General features: G+C 40.0%; 1 protein-coding gene and 1 long non-coding RNA gene across 2 annotated transcripts; one reads left to right on the top strand and one right to left on the bottom strand.

Moving 5' to 3' along the window:
- Window positions 1-289: 289 nt before the first annotated feature.
- On the top strand, window positions 290-5,282 carry LOC309574661. The gene is made up of 3 exons (XR_014226543.1): window positions 290-361; window positions 2,074-2,143; window positions 4,947-5,282. It is a non-coding gene; the product is annotated as an uncharacterized lncRNA (long non-coding RNA).
- Window positions 4,271-16,968, bottom strand: LOC309574660 (embryonic protein UVS.2-like; the record flags this gene model as incomplete). The annotated part of the gene is made up of 11 exons (XM_082284451.1): window positions 4,271-4,501; window positions 5,067-5,185; window positions 6,279-6,504; window positions 6,933-7,048; window positions 8,762-8,889; window positions 9,805-9,886; window positions 13,529-13,707; window positions 14,257-14,374; window positions 15,682-15,819; window positions 16,718-16,742; window positions 16,900-16,968. 11 exons carry the CDS (start codon window positions 16,966-16,968, stop codon window positions 4,271-4,273), a joined length of 1,431 nt encoding a protein of 476 aa, XP_082140577.1.
- Between the last annotated feature and the right edge of the window lie 15 nt (window positions 16,969-16,983).

Here is a 16,983-nt window from a genome sequence, read left to right as displayed (position 1 = left end):
CTGGGCTACCATCACCGCGCGATGCATTGTGGTACCTGCAGTCTGGTGCCGCTGCTCGGCCCCGCCGGAGGCGCCATGTCCCTGCGGGAATTAGCTGTGCTTGGGTGTTAATAAAACAAAAAAGTGTATTCTCTAAGGCTGACAGTGTTGTGCTCAAGCTACTCTGGGTTTGTTTTCTTTTTTTTTTTTTCCCTAAACCTGTGGTGAGATCCTGGTTCAGAACAATCAGCTGAACCGCAAAACTCCAGCCCATCATTCTGTCAGTGTTGATCCGCTTGCCCTCAGGCGTTGGTGTCCTGCAGTGTTTGTGAAAAGAGTCACGGAGTGCATGAGTCATCCTGTTAACAGCGTGAGTTTGCAGGTACATTTGAGTTCTTTCCAGTTTAATATATAACCCCACGTTGTAAAGATCTACACAATTAAATTAGGAAACTGATTTATTCAAGGAAGTAAGACTCATTAATATCTGAATAAAGCTAAATTTAAAGGGAAAAAATGGGGGTTCCCTCTCAATCTTTCATTTTTGACGTTTGTTTGCTTGTTGGGATTTTTGTTTGGTTAGGTTTTTTAATGTTAAAAGACATTAGAAAGACAATTTTCTGAACTTTGCACCTGTCCAGCAATTGTGTTAGAGACCACCCGGAAATTCCAGGTATTGTAGGCAAAAAGCAGGGAATCGAGACAATTATAAACTCAAAGGCTTCACTGTCTTTGCTATTGAGCTGCTCAACGGGAAAACAGGAACAGAAGATTTCCATCTTAATGTTACAGTGCAACCTACCGACTGACAGGTGGAATGTGGAGTGCCGCTCTTTAAGAGAAAATACAAGAAGCGACCCCAAGAAACCTTCCTATCCCTGGAGCAGCATCAGCGGGGGTGCGCGGCAGGGATCACGTTCAGGAAACGGAGCCTCCCTGCTGACAAACGCCTCGGCTGCATTTGCCGATGGAGCTGGGAGCCGTGCCCAGGGCAGGAGAGGAGATCTCTCCCTCTCACCGGCCTGCAGGAGAAGCGCTACCCGCCCCCATTCCCGTTCCCGTTCCCTGCAGGTGTCCGCCAGAGGGTGCCCGGCCCACGCCGTTCTCCAGCTCCTGAACCGAAGGCCATTTGGCAGCAAAGCAGCAGCAGCCTTTCCTTTATTTCTTTTTATTGCCCGTAGATGTTTCCCATGGTAAAGCGAACTCGATTATAAAATCCTATGTGACGACTTAGCCTATAAGGTTTTCAATTTCTATTTGAAGAGCAGGAGAGATTAAATGGTCTTTGGTTTGTAGGTCTTCTTCTTGCCAAACTCAGTTGTTGCACAGTAAGTTGTACATTCTCTGTCCTACCTAGTTATAGCTTCTCTGCTCTGGTGAGTTCCCACCTGGAGTGCTGCATCCAGGTCTGGAGTCCTCAGCACAGAAAAGACAAGGACCTGTTGGAGCATGTCCAGAAGAGGGCCACAAAGATGATTAGGGAGCTTAAGCACCTTTCCTATGAGGGCAAGCTGAGGGAGTCGGGGTTGTTCAAGAGACAAGAAGGCTTTAGGGAGATCTTACTGCAGCCTTTCAGTACTTACAGGGGGCTTATATGAGATGGGAAGAAGCATTTTAGCAGGGCTTGCTGTGATAAGGACAAGGGACAGTGGTTTTAAACTAAAAGAGGGTTGATTTAGACTAGATTTAAAGACAAAATTTTTTACAGTGAGGGTGGTGAGACACTGTAGCAGGTTTGCCCAGAGAGGTGGTGGATGCCATACCTCTGGAAACATTCCAGGTCAGATTAGATGGGGCTCTGAGCAATTTGATCTAGCTGAAGATGACTGCTTATTGCAGGGTTCTGGACTGGGTGACCTTTACATGTCCCTTTCAACCCAAACTATTCTATGATTCAGTAACCGGGGTTGTAGTCAAGCAAGCAAGTGTCATCTCAACCACAGTTATTTATTTATGTAAGGGAAATGTGTTTTAAATCAAACACAAAAAAAGACCTATGAGTAGTGCATTTTTGTGTGCTTCTGTAATGCTTTATTCCAGGCTGTTTTTTCTCCTGCAGCAGTAATTGACAGATCTCTGTTCTGGTCCTTACAGACAGCAAAATCATAGTACTCAAAGGCTCTGATTTGCTTCCCAAGTAGGAACCAGGACAGTCTCAAAGCAGGTAAGAAAGGAATGCGTGGACACAAACACTCTTATTTCTTCCACACACACAGACTTGTGGAAGTGGATTTCTCTTTAAAAATATCTGGTTTTGTACACAGTTAAGGTAATACCTGTTTGTGTCATGAGTTGTGTACAGCTATGGGAATGCATATATTCATCACTGTTAGATACCTCTGTGTTTTAAGGTTAAATCCTTACTCTTTGGATTTCAAAAGTGTGTTGAGTGTTGAACTTTAATTAGAACTTCTGAAAATCCTCCTATTGTGGTATTTGAATCCCAAACTTTTGACTATATTGTCCCTTGTGTCTACTAGCTGGTTACTCTAAATTCATGTAGCTCAGCATATGAGTGTTAAGAGCCAATTTATATATAATATTTATACATGGGCAATGTCCTACTTAAAACCATATTTCTAGGGACAAATTGCAAGACCATTATTCCTATATATGGTATATTGCTGTTTGAACATGCTATTCATGCTCTTTTACCAAATATGAGTGAACATCTAAAACATTGGACCTATGTAGAGCTCCACATCAGACCAAGGGAGGGGAATCTAAAGTAATACTCAAGTTACAAAGCTGTCCAGCACTGCCTGTTTAAAATAGGGACCCATTTGACTTTGTTATACAATGAGAGTTATCACAGGGTTGTTACTTTTGCACCTCCATGAAAGTCCTCAGGCTCAAGGAGAAGAATTAGCATTTTTACAGTCTGAAGTCAAGGTTAAAAATAGAAGTAGAGTTTAATTTTCTGTCATGCTGATGAAATTGTTACATTCTCCAAAAATGTGCCAATCTAAATAGTGAACCAAATTAAATGAGGGAATACTTTTTATAGCCAGAAGATGGGAGCTTGTAAGAAATACAAATATTTGTTGCCTGCTGTGCATGCACTTTCCCACCACAGTGCAAGCAAGCTCTAAACCCTGATGTCCACAACTTATCAATTATCATTCTTCTGTGGGTGAAAATTAACCAGTGCTTAAAAAAAAAACCATTACAGATCCTTAAGCCCCTTCCCCCTGCCACTACAAAGTAATCATAATTCAAAATTTTCTTGGCTGCACCAGGAAAGCAAATTGACATTTTCTACATGCTCTTCTTCACAAAGGCATAATTCTAGCAAAATCTTTTATTATTCATTAAGTTTGGCATCTCCCAGTTTGGCATTGGCATTTAATTCTGTATACATCGAGTCAAGGCAAAGCATGAGGTGTTTACAGCGGTGATTTCTTTCTCAGCTCCAGCCATCTCCTTAGAGGAGGAGGATTTCTCTCTACAGACAAGGTGCTTCACACCTAAAATGCTCTCCAAAGAGCACATTCAATGGTCTTTGCATTAGGTTTTCAGGCCTCATTTTAAAAAAATATTGTCGTAATATCTTTTGGACAATTTCAATACCTGACTCAGGCCACAGCAAAGGGGCAGCAATAGGTTCATTCCATTCCTTCTTCCTCACTGCTTGTTCCTACCACTCTTAACTTTAGTTTCTTTAGTTAAATCTGTTCCCTGACCTGGTTCATCTCGCAGAGGAGTAGTGCAAATCTTTGAGGTACTATATGTCATACTGTACTATGACACCACTTGTTCCGTGTCAAGTGGTTATTTCCAGGCTAAGCTCTGGTGCCTATATAAACTGTATAAGTGATCTTGGCTTCAAAGCATAAATAAATGTGTCTGAAGATTTTTCTGTATGTATGCTGGAATGCACATTAAGGTTAGGTAGTAGCATTTGCTAGAATACAGGTTAAAGTTACTACATTGCCATGTTCTGAATTTTTTTATGGATCCAGTTTCTACCACTAGAAGTTCTTGAAAATCTGCTTACATAGTTTCAGCTCTGCTGTTGTGTTTGGCCATGCAACACCAGCAATGAGAATATTATAATAAAAAGCATACAGTCTCAGGCAGAAGCATCCCATGGGCAGGAACATTTCTGTCCTTGATTCACCATGCAAATTAACACCACTGTAGATCTAAGACTAAGAGGTCAAACTTCAAGCTTGTTAAAGGTATCAGGCTATACTTTTTTTTCTGAAATTGGTGGCATCTTGACTTTGACCTGTGGCTAGCTGGACTCTTACTCTCATTCTGTGTTTTTCAAACCCCATCTGTATTGTATTTACCTACCAAATGTATAACTCATTGCAAATCCAGGCAACTCCCACACTAAATCAGTGTGGAATTCAACCAGCACAAAGTTCCCAGTGGAAGTAAAGTCTGCAACCTTCTCTGTCCCACAATAAGGGCCAACTGCAGGTGATGTAGGGCGGCTTCCATCATGTATGAGCAAGTAGTCATAGATGCATCTGTCACTATATTCCAGCTCAAAGGATAACATTTTGAGAGATATCTGGAGAAAATACAACCAAAGCACTTTGCTTCCAGGTTACAACCTTTCCTCTTACCCATTTTTTAGCAATAAATTGCCTAAATTACTTGTGTGCAGGCACCACTTTTTATTCTGTGTGTGCACCACATCCTGATCCCATATGGCAATGCAAATTAGTAGCAAAATATTTGCTTAGTTCATCAGTATTTGGATTGGAAGGAGAAGCAAGGGACAAGATTGATCTTCTACGCTTCACATTCTTTCCTCTAGAGAAATATAAAAACAGCACCTGTGTGATGTTTCAGTTTTCGAGTGGGAGCTCTTACCTAGGGATTATTTTGAACAAAGCCTGCTGGTACAGGCTAGATTCATAAGAGTTCACATGCATGTGTAAAGGTTTTCCCTTGCTGAGCACCTCAGATACCAGGATCCAGCATAAATTCTTAAAATGAATTTTTGCTTTCAGATTTTTACTCTGAGAATGTCTGCTGAAAAAGTGACATCACAGCTCTTATTCTTCAAGGGAAACAGAGGCTTCATCAGAGAACAGTGATGAAACCCACAAATGAATTCATCTGTGCCTTACCTTGTATCCGACTGGAGAAGTGATGACCCAGAAACATGCTCGGTTTTTGGGGTATTTACTGGGGTAGTTTGGAGAGGTGATGACTCCCTTTGAATCTCTGAAAGTGGCTCCACAATTCACTGAGGAGTAAAGGAGAGAACCAGATATATTAACAAGAGCGTTTTGTCAGTAGAAATGAGCTTGCTTACACCCTACTCTATTATTTCTTCAAACCAAGAAAAAATGTGCTACCATGAAAATCTGCTGCTGAAGTACTTTATTTCTTCACTTAGTATTTGTATCAGCAGCTGTACCGAAGGAACTAGAAACGTGTCTGATAAAGAATCTTTGGAGGACAGGGAACAGCTGCATCTAAAGCTGTATCTGACTTTCCAATCAACTGTTATGTATTAGCATAGCATTCTCATGGCACTAACTGCCCTTCAGAAAAGAACCAGCTCAAGCATTCAAGATTGCAATATCAAGCTAGATCTAGTGCTTTCTAGAAATTATTCAACTGAATAAAGCAAAAAGAGTAAAAATAACACATTTCTAAGACTTCTTCAATTTATACTTTAAAGAAGTTTGGATTTTCAGCTGAAATAAGGCAATTTTGGGCTACTGCCTTCTTGCTGAAAGCATGTCCCAGCACAACAGAATTTGGTCTGGCAGTCCATAATGCATTTGTGTGTTTGCAAAAAAGACACCCCTCAAGCGATTACAGGAAGCACTGTTTTGTGTACATAATAAAAGCTTTTAATTCAGAAAGTGTAAGGTACCCAAGGTCAGTACCTCTCCCACTGCATAAAATCCCACAAAACCTTGAATAACATCTTGCCAAGATACTGGCTTTGCATCTCATTGGGTGAGGTCTCTTGTTGAGTTCTGCAGTCTTTGTGCTCTTTGGCTGCACTGCTCCTATTAATTTCAGTCATTGCATTGTTTTTATTTAAAGACATTTTTCTGGAGATATGAAGAAGTCTAACAAGCTCTCAGAAGAATGTGAGCGGGATCTCAGGATTACTAACACGAGGCCCATGCAACATCCCATTTTCTGCTTCCTGTGAACTTTCAGACCCATCATTGCCTGGCCTTCTGCCTTTCCAATTGCTGTGAAAGTGTAAAGAATGACAGCAAAAAGACCCACTCTGTAGGGTATAGTAAAAATGTACACTTCTTCCATACAAATACTGCTAATGCTGTTCTCCAAGCTTTGTAAAGGAGTGTTCATACCCCTGTTGTAGGAGGCTCTGAATCCTGTGGCTGTAATGCTCTCATCGCTTGCAAACTCTACCAGCACTGTCGATCCAGATGCCACTAAGGAGGGCAGTGGGCCCTTCCCACAGTACTTGTCCAGCAAGACAGGGGAGCTCTTGCTGTTCCCATTGTAAATTTTTATATAGTCAGAAGAACAGTCTGTGGAGTGTTGGAGATCAAAAGCCTCAAACTGCAGGAAAATCTTGAGAAACAAAAAAGCAGATGTTGGGTTTAATGTTATACACAGGGAAAGTCTCAAACTATCTACTTGAATATGAAGTGAACCTTCATATTCATTTTACTATCCATGTATTACTGAAACTTTACTTTCTTTATGAAAAGAGCACAGAATTTCACCTAGTTATCCTAGTACTGAGATCCCAGAGACTGATGTTTCACTACTGCTTGTGTTTGAAAAGCCATCCAATCTGAACTGGATAAAAATCGAGTTAAATAATCCCTCTAATAGTCTTAAGTCTTAGGAAAATTGTTGAGACTTTCATTCACTGAGTAACAAAATAAATGTCTTGGTCCATGAAACTGACTCCCAGGGGTTACTCATGGTAACAAAATAATGCTTTGTAGCCTGGATACTGTGGTTCAAACCTTTTTTCTCCTAATAAAAATTACCTTACTTCGACGGATGCGGATCAACCACAGACAGTTGCTGTTGTTCGGGTATGGGGATGGGTAATTGACAGAGGAGAATGAGCCTTTGGGTTTAGGCAACACAGAGCTACAGCAATCTGAAGGGAAGAACCAAACAGTGTTGAAGAGAATGAAAACTGCACAAAAATATTCCTGAAATGCCTGACAAGTCTCTCCAACCATTTGCAGCAGTCAAGCTTGTATAAATTAATTATAATGCTTAAAATTGTATTGATGTTCCTAGTGTAAAAGCTATTGAAAACCTGCAAGTGAAATAAAGGTAGGTGAAGTACTTACCTGTTTCAGCTACTAATGTTTTATTTAAAGACAATAGGGCTTCACTCACGTATTTTAGTTTACTAAAAAAGGCCTGGATCTTTTGAGAACTTCCTTAACTTCAAACACAGAAGTACTTCCAATGACAGCAGTACATCAATTTCCATCAGCAGCTGTGTGTATTCATAAATGTGTGCAAACATCAAGTTTGAAAACAAGATTTTGTCAAAGCAAAGAGAGGTAGTCACTGGGGGAAAACACTAACAGAGAGCACTGAAGCCAACCTACATAGTTGACATAGTAACCGGTATACAAAGTCTGATCTCATCTGTCTTTTGTCTTTCTACATCTTCATTTTTTGCACTTTATGTAACTCCTCAAATTACAAAGTATGAATATATGACATCTGCTCATAGGAATTTATGACATTTTTCTCTTACTCCCTGCTCTTCCTGAGACAACCAGACTTCCTGTGGGTTTTTTAGTCCCCAAGTTTTTCTCCTTTTTTTAAATTTAGTCCTTTTCTTCCAAAACATACAGATCTAATTATGAAATTACATAGTAAAGGTATTGAAGTGTGATTCATTCCCAGCCTCACTGTCAAGAATAAATATCACTAGATACTTGTTATCACTATCTTTGAGACACTTAATTTGTAAATTTGTCTTATCTGCAGTTGCGAATTTGGAGGAACCACTCAGCAATGATTTCTGTACCTAACAATCCCACTGAAGGAACGCTGATTCCTTCTAAATGCTAATTATTTAACTAAGTTCTAACAGAAGAGCTGAATTTAGGACACTAATATTTAGGTCTTTTTAATGTTTCTGGCTGTTTTGGTGGAAATTAATTGAATAACATCCCAGAAAAGTCAAATACCATGTAAGTCAATTAGCCTTTGTCCTGGGCGTTAAGGCAAAACCTGTGCATTGCAGGAGCATGTTACAGCTGCTTTGTGCATCTTAGCTGAAGAGTTCCTGTTTACAGAGGAATGCTAGGTATTTCTAGACCTTAAGATACCACAGGGATGAATTAAGAAATGGATGTGGCAAGAAAGTAGATATCTATACAAAATGCCTATGGTTTTCTCCTCAGAGGTGTTCTGATCAGGCTGAATGGCACCCGTGCTTACAGCCCTGCAGTCATTCTGTAATTAAGAGAAATCACAAATTTGCTGGCCCTACTGATGCACATGACTCTAAACTATACTCATGGCTGAGGAGAGCTTACATGCTTTGCAACCTTCAGAGCTTTCCTGGAATGAGAATCTGACAGAGGTAGCAACCACGATTTCTTTGATGGATTTTGTTTATCTCAAAGAGCAGGGATTCAGTGGGGATAACCCAAAATGAGAGTGAAGTATTGAAAATAATTCAAGCCAAGAAGGCAGCAGTTCAGCACAGGGACAGTTCTGTTTCCTGTTAATAGGGTGAAAGATGTATTGAAGGGACCTTGGGCCACGTTCCTTTGGGGGACGTCTGTCAGTGCCTACAGACATCAGGTGTCTTCACATGCCTTCTATCTACAGCACTTACTGCACTTGTAGAGCTTGTTGATTTTAGCTACATCCAAGTTACTCAGCCCTTCTCTCTGCCCAATAGGTACAGAGGGGTCAGGAACTGGTACAATAGTTGGTTTTCCTGGAGTGCTGGAGAAATCATACCTGTAGAAACAAGGAAATCACATTTCTAGATTGCTTTCCATAGACAGGGAAGTTCTCTAACTGTATAATCATTTTCTATGTACCCCATAAACACAACTTAAATGGAAATGGACAAGAAGCTTCTCAGAGACCAGGTGGTCTTCCCTGAAGAGGACCAGCATGGCAGATATTTGGTGTTCAGCAACTGAAAGCAAGCAAGCAGAAAAAGCTGCACTGTCCTGAATGAAAAGGCCTTTCACCAATGCCCAGCAAAATGGACTGAATCCCACCTTCTTGGTTCCTGAGGCAGAGGAGCAGAAATAGTTCTGTCTCAGTTACTAATGGTCTATTTGCTATCTGCAATTTCTTGCCTTCTGCTAGTCAAGTTTTGTTTCAGGATTTTGTTCAGAAATTGTTACTTGCTTGTGGAAATAAAGGAGAAGGTACATGATACAAGCTTTGACATTATGGACTAAAATGCAACCTTAGACAGTGTTCCCAGATTAACATAAGGCAGCATACAATATCTCAGTGATACCAAAAAATTCCATCTTTCTTGCCTCTATACTTAAATGTTGTTGTCTATGATCAGCTGTTACTACGTTTACAAAACAATTTGAACTTCAGAATTGGTTTAGATCAGTGATTCAGTAGAGTTAGACTTTGGGCCTCAGCCACGTCAAAGACCTTTAGCAAGAGACAAGAGTACAGTGGAAGAAAACGTTGACCTATGTTTTGTTTCTATCCGTATCAATTCTTGTTTTCCAAGAATCCTGCTGACAAAGGAAGTGTGCTCACCCTTAATTATGTCCATGCACTCAATTTTAAATGAACAGCAAAACTCATTCCCTGCACAGAGCAACTCCTTCCTAGATCTGAGCAGAAGATCTGAAAGCTGTTTGTGCCTTTGAAAAGACATCTCAGCAAACAACTTACGCGCCGTAGTGCATCACTGAAGAGTAGTCATAGGGAAGGCCCAGGTTTTTTGAATTCATTTTCCCAAAGTTTCCTTGTTCCCCTGTAAGGTAGGAAAGCAACATTTCAGTCAGAACAATTATTACTGCTCTAATAGTACACTGCCTGCTGTCATAATCCTGAAAGTAACATAGGATACTAATACGTGTTCTCATGAGATCTTGGATCTATCAAAACCACCAGAGATTTTTGAAATCCATGGAAAACCATTTTTACAGTCTAGTAGGTTTCAGAATATAATCAAATAAGTTTTGATATAATCAATGAATACATTTTACTCTTCAAGCAAAAGTATTCCTCTGTCCATCTTCATTAGCATGTCTCCAAATACGTTTCAGTGCATTATCTTGAATACTATAAGCATCCAACCTATGTCCCCAAAGCTGCATCCATCCCTTGAGAGGGAAATGTAGTTGACCACCTAGATGAAAAATTCAGAGCTATGCATGGGTGATGTCTTGCTGAGTCCTTCCACCACAGGGTTATAAGGCCACAAAAGAAAGGGATACATTTTACCTGTTACTTGCCCCAGAGTTCATGCTACCAGCCATGTTGTGGCTTTGTCTCTGGTCAAACCCATCAGCAGTGACTAGAGTGAAGTGATGTGACTCACATGAAGCAGAGAAACAAATTCTGTCAGAATAGCTGCTGAGCATTTCACCACTTTTCATCTGTTTAGCCTTAAAAAGCCAATATGAAATAAGAAAGTGTTACACTGTTACAGAGCTGGGGCCCAGGGACAGAGACTGGATTTCATGTCACCTAGCTTTATTTCTTCAAGTTAGGCAATGAAACTATTCCTCAAGGCTTCCAGGATAGTCAGAGGAGAGGGAAAGAAAGAGAGACACAGTTGGAGGGAGTTTCATGTGAAGAAGGCACTTCTTTTACTCACGGACTGGAGATCATGAATATGAATTACATCCTAGATCTCTTGTCCATGGTAAGAGAGGCAAGCAAGCACTGTCAGAGCAGGGAGCTGAATGCAGGCAGCCTGGCATTAAGACTAAAGCCCTAACCACTGAGCACTCCTTTCCAGTTCTGTACCTTCATAATTGTAACTACAAATGTGTTTGTAAACCACAGACCATCTGGACAGGAGTTCAGAGTTGGACATCCTTGAGGTCTACACAACTCAGCTGGCAGGCTTGCAACCAGAGCCAGTCTCAGCCTGTAATGTTGTTCAGACTGGTCCTGGGCTGAGGGCTAAGAGATGCAAAAAGAAGATCTGAAATCCCAACTAATAGAAAATTTGGGGATAAACATGAATTTGGAGCTTTTCATAGCTCTAAAACTCAGTTAAGGCTTAAGCTGTTTCTCAACAGCATTGGACTTCCTGACTCTGTTTCAATCTCAGTCCCTCTTATCTACTACACTGACTTCAGAAAGAATTATCAGCAAGTGTGCAGCTTTTTTTGAGGTGATGAACAGAGAACACAGTTCAAACGTGGTGAAACATTGAAGCATATGGCTACTGTTTGGCACAGAAGTGCTTTGCTGAATTGGTTTGCTAAATAAAGAAAAAGCAACAGCATCCTGGCTGGACTGAGGTGCTGCCAGCAAACTACTACCTACCTCATCACATGCCAAAGAGATCTGGCTGTCTAGACCTACACACGTTTGGGGACTTACCCCATCTTTTCTACTCTAAAAAAAGAAAAAAATCTACCTCTGCCAGAATATAAATGCAATGACTCAGAAGAGCTGCAAAGGAAACTGCGGCTGAAGACTCTGAATATATTTTTTTCCCAAAAGTTTGGGAAAAACAAGCTGAGTTTCAAGTAGCTAAGTGGACAGCAACTGATCAGGCTGCATTTTATCAAAACAAAGAAGTAGGATGGCTTCCAAGGTAAATTGCTGGATAAAAACAAAACCCAGAAAACATCTACAATACAAAAGTCCTGGAAGGAGAAAAACAGCTTGTGTGAGAGTTGGAATACTGGAAAAGGTCTTCAGGTCTAGTTCTGCACCACCAAGGTCAGCAGGAGCTCTGCCATCAGCACTGTTAACAGCAGCATGTTTTTACATAAGATGTACATTAGCAGTCCTCCATAAACATAACTGTTTCTCCATTTCCTTTTCCCTGCATATCTTTGCATTTCTTCCCTACAGTGCTTGAGCTGCACACTCTGCATTCAGACTCCCTTGCCACACCAATCTCTCATTCTCCACCCATGGCGTACACTTAAAACACCTCATCTCCTTTGGCAGAGCCTTGTCCTCTTTACCTCTTCCCCCTGATTTATCATTTCATGACACTGCCTGAATCAGAGCTTGGTTACATCTGTATCCTTCAGGAATTATGACATCTGCATCTGTGGAGTTCCCTTTGAAAAACTAGTGTAAGATGATGTGTGTTTAGTATATGTAACTTCAAGCTTTCAACTTCTCTTTCCTAGCACATCCTGTGCTAACATTTCAAACATGGCACACCCTTATTGTACAATGGCAAACAACTCACAGCAAAATTACACCTTAACACTGGAGCTGAAACCTCAGTAAAGAAAAACACAAATGGAATTTACTTAAGATATCATGGGAATAGCTGAAGAAAGTTTGGAGAACAGTGTGTTAGGAATTTGCAATAAAAACAATCAAGTTCCATCTGGAGAAAAAGATGGATATATTTTCAGCTGTGCATGATACTGAGTAATTGAGTATCTTATTTGTTGAAGAGACTTAATAGAATTTGGTATTCAATTGTCCAGCCTCATTTACTATTAGTTTCTATAATGAACTAAATAGACTATTGCACTTTTACAATTGTAATGGGTTGCCCAGCTCTCTAACAGCTATCAGACAAGTGATTGCCTGCATACTTTCTTCTGCTATTTTCCTTCTATGTACCACTTTCTCACTTTCCCTTGGATCTCCTGCCATTCTGTCTACCCTTTCCTCCCCAGAGCCTGGAGCTCTTGTATATGAGCCCATGTTCCCAGCACACAGATCATGGGCACATGCCCAGACTATTCATTCTGCGTTCCTTTCCATAAACAGTATCCACTTGTTTTTCCTCTACAGAATTACCAGTCCAATTGCTCCCCATGACTCCTTCTTTTCATGTGTATGTGATCCTGTCCACAAAAATAATTGCAGTCTTTCCTCTCACATCAAGCCAGGTCCCAAAATTTTGCAAATGCTAATGGTTGCATGTGTATCCAATGTCTCCACACTGAGTCCCTTGTTCATACACATTTTAGGATATGTGCAGTTCACTCACTGCTGAGACGCCTACTGGCTGCCTGCCCCTATTTCCATGGCTTTCCCAAGATAGAGCTGTGTGATTCCCCAACATGATCTCGAATGTCACACTTCACCCTCCCCCCTCAGTTAAGGGTCCCATAGTCTTGCCTCCTGGTCAAGTCTTTGCAACAACATTTTGTATTCCTGATGATCTTGGTATTTTGGGGTCTGGGCTCAAGATGGCAATCAAAATAAGAATGTAGAGCTACTTTTAGGCTGCATCTGCCACACTGCCATAAGTGTAGCCACAGAAATTCCCTTAGTACAAACACTGAACAAGAAATTCCATCACACAATGTGCTGCTGCTGCTGCTGCAATTCAGCCAGCATTAATCATGGTTCTTATTTGCATTGTTAAAGGAGAATGTTAAAGGAGAATGTTAAAGGAGAAACATTCTCTTTTAACTGTAAGTATAAATATTCTCTTACAATTTAGTGGACATACCTGCCACTATGTGTTCCCACATAATCTTGACAAACCTGTCCCGATCACTCCGTGCCTGTTCATGGATGAAACCCAGAGCGTGGTTCATTTCATGCTGAATTGCTCCTTTATCCATGCAACCATTTTTCACCAGGCCTACTGCTTGACGTCCTCCAATCTTTCCAAAGTACGACCAGCAGCTAAGAACAAGCAATCAATAGCTAAAAGGATCACATTTAGCAAATACAAATATATAGATGTATTGATTATGTCATGAAGGTTCTCTAGATACACAGCCACAGAAGGGGACATGCAAATAGTCACTGGCACGAGATATCTAGACTTCTGAAAGCTGCCAAATGACATGGTGGGAGGGAGATAAAGCCTTTGTGATGATGATGGCAAATTTTAAACCAGTAAATTGGCTATATCAAACTGAGGCGAAGCATTATAAAGTGTTAAGCAAAGAACCTGAAACAATTTTACTTATTTAAATTTTTATAACAATTAAGAAAAATTTTTATTTTGAATTACACCCCATTATCTTTAAATACACACATATATTTATTCCTGCAGCCTATCAGCTGATGTAACTACCAGTATATCTAAAGAAAAATTAAAAATTGCACTTGCTCTCTAAATCTTTACTGCTAGGATAAAAAAAAGCAATTACTTAAATCCAAAACAAACCAGAAAAGAATCTGAAACACCTTCTGAGTGCTGCCACTCTCAGGAGACAAGGAGCTTACCTCTGCCCTCGTTCAACATACACATAGTCTTTTTCTGTAGTGCGATTTACAAATTGCACACAGGTCAGTGTGGAGATCTCTTGCAAAGCATCAGCAATCCAAGACCTCTCTGTTATTGCTAGAAAGAGAAGGGGGCCAGGAGAAATCTTTCTTGGTTAATCAAAAACCAAGGTGCATTGATGGGGTGCATTGCTTTAAAACTTCACAGCACACATTAGCTCTTTATCATACAAGTATAGTGAAAAAAGGGCACAAAACATTCAGAGATCTTTAGACTGATTGGACTTTCATGGGGAAGTGTAACAATTACACCTATCCCATATGCATATTATTTAGGAGACAGCTGGTGGAAAGCAAATGATTGGCATTGTTCCTTCCATTAGACAGAAGAGAAGAAATGAGAGAGTTTCAGATACAAATAGTTGGACTAAAGTATCCCAAATGAGCCAGCTGATTGTAGCCAAGCACCAAACCCCTATTTTGTTTATCAGAAAGAACAAATGCCTTCCGCAGCCCCCTTGGAATCACTTGAGACAGCCAAGGCTCTGAAGATCACAGTGTTTCTATTCAGGTACCAAATAAAGATCAGAGTGTTTATCTATTTTGGAACATTTTGGCCTAATTTGGCTTCCTCAGTTATGAATCATCTACAACTGATGCGTATCTCAATTTCCTAATATTTAAACTTTGGAGAGAGGGAGATAGAGGGAATAACCCTCACCTATTCACAAGAGTACATACTACAGTTCTGGAGGCACATGGGCAGACAAGCAGCCTAGATAACACAGAGTTTGAGCTTTTCTCAGTTCCTTTCCCTGAGGAACAGGAATCAGGCTCAGGCTGTATTTCACTTCCATGCCATTTTCTCTCAAGGTAAGATCTTTGAAGAAGGATCTGTATGGAATTCACTCCTGCAGCCTTTTGCACAGGACAGAGCTATTGACTGACTAGAGGGAATCAACAAAGGAAAAAATATTTCCAAGGATTTTTCCTCCATTTTTGCCTCTACAGGGGTTCTAATGTGGGAATATTTTTAGGAGAGATTTGAAAGAAAATGATAGAGTTCAAAAAGAACTCCTAGTGGTAATTTTGACAAAAATACTTTCATAATGTGAACAAATTATGCTTCTTCTAATGTACTTGCTAAATATCAAAGTACATTGTAGCTAATGGGAACAAGCCAATATTTGAAATTACAATTAATTACCTGACTATAGCCCAAGTAACCACATATTTTAGTGTGATCTGTCTGGAGTCTAAGCCAAACTTCCATAGGGCAAACATGGATAGAAAAAGAGACGTGTCAATAAATTTCACTTGTGCAAAGGTTGCTTTTGGTGCATGCCACAGAAACATAAAATAATAGGGAATATAGGGTCTGGAAAATCAAGGCTAACTTTAGAACATCCATTTGCATACACTCACAGAAATCAGAAGAGATGTTAACTGGAACCTTGACCAGTCCATCTTGTGACTTGGGCCATAAACAACTCTCACAGTTAATTGCACTGCGTCGCCCTCGTCTCAAGAGGATGTCTCCTTCATACACAGCTATTTCACTACCTGGCAGATGTAGAAAATAAAGAACAGACAAGGCACTGAGAAGGCAAATACATGTGCAGAAGGGGAAACGAGGTACACACTAACCAAGATTTTGTATCTTCGGAAATTTCTTTCACTGAAGTTCATTTCCTAATAATGTGAGGAAGGATTAGTATGCTAAGACTGGTTAGGTCTGCACTGCTTCCTGGATAGAAAAGTTTAGTATTAATATAAATGTCATGGTGCAGCTGTAATCAAAGTCATGACTAAATAAATTTTAGCTTAAGAAGCTTTGGGAGCTTTCAGAGGGGAATGCTAAGTATTATAAGTCATTGTTCTCTTCATTAGAGCCTGTGGAATTAAAGAAAAATCATAACTGACCTCTGTAAAAATAGTATTAATCATACAAAAGAGAGTACTGCTTTTATCATGCATATTGAATGCATGCAAGCTGTTAATTTCCAAGTTAACTGGGAATTTGACATGAGACATTGTGACATGCTCCTCCGTTCTGACTCTAAAACACTGGGAATACATTTCTCACAGACAAAAGGTATCTGGTATTAGGCCAAAAAATTACAACAGTCTTGGGTATTGCAGACAGGAGAGTGCTATATATCACAAAGGAAAGACAACAAAGTGAAAAATATTCTGATTTTCTAGGGCTACATATGGAAAAGAGCATTTCATGTAGCAATTGCTCAGTAATTCTTCTTAACTTCTTTATTGCAACAACATAAAAAATCACACTGAATGTGACTTTTAAACACATTTGAGTTCTGTGAATTGTCTTCCACTGATGCTGGAAAAAAAAAACATTTTCAAAGAGAAAAATATACCAAATAATGATATTGAGGTATACAGATGCAGCTCCACCAAAACCTGTAGTTATTTATATAATAATTACAATCAAACTCACCTAAGTCATTCTTTCTTGTAGCTATCTGGAAAAAAAAAAAAATTTAGTACATGCTCATCTCCATAGCAGAAAACTTCTATCAAGTAGATAGAAGACAGCAGTAAGAGTTTCTAATTAATTTCAAGATAGAGCAACTCAGCAGCAGCAATGTAAATTCTCAACATCCCAGAGCAGGGACACACCTGGACAGGTTTACTTAGTGCAAAGCTACAGAGAAATGCTAAATGAGTTGGCAGAAGAAAGTACTTCATCTTCAAATTTCCAAG

Source organism: Coloeus monedula, assembly GCF_965178545.1.
Source record: "Coloeus monedula genome assembly, chromosome: 6".
NCBI lineage: Eukaryota > Metazoa > Chordata > Aves > Passeriformes > Corvidae > Coloeus > Coloeus monedula.
Note: the sequence above shows the minus strand (reverse complement) of the source record. Positions and strands in the feature narration are given on the sequence as shown.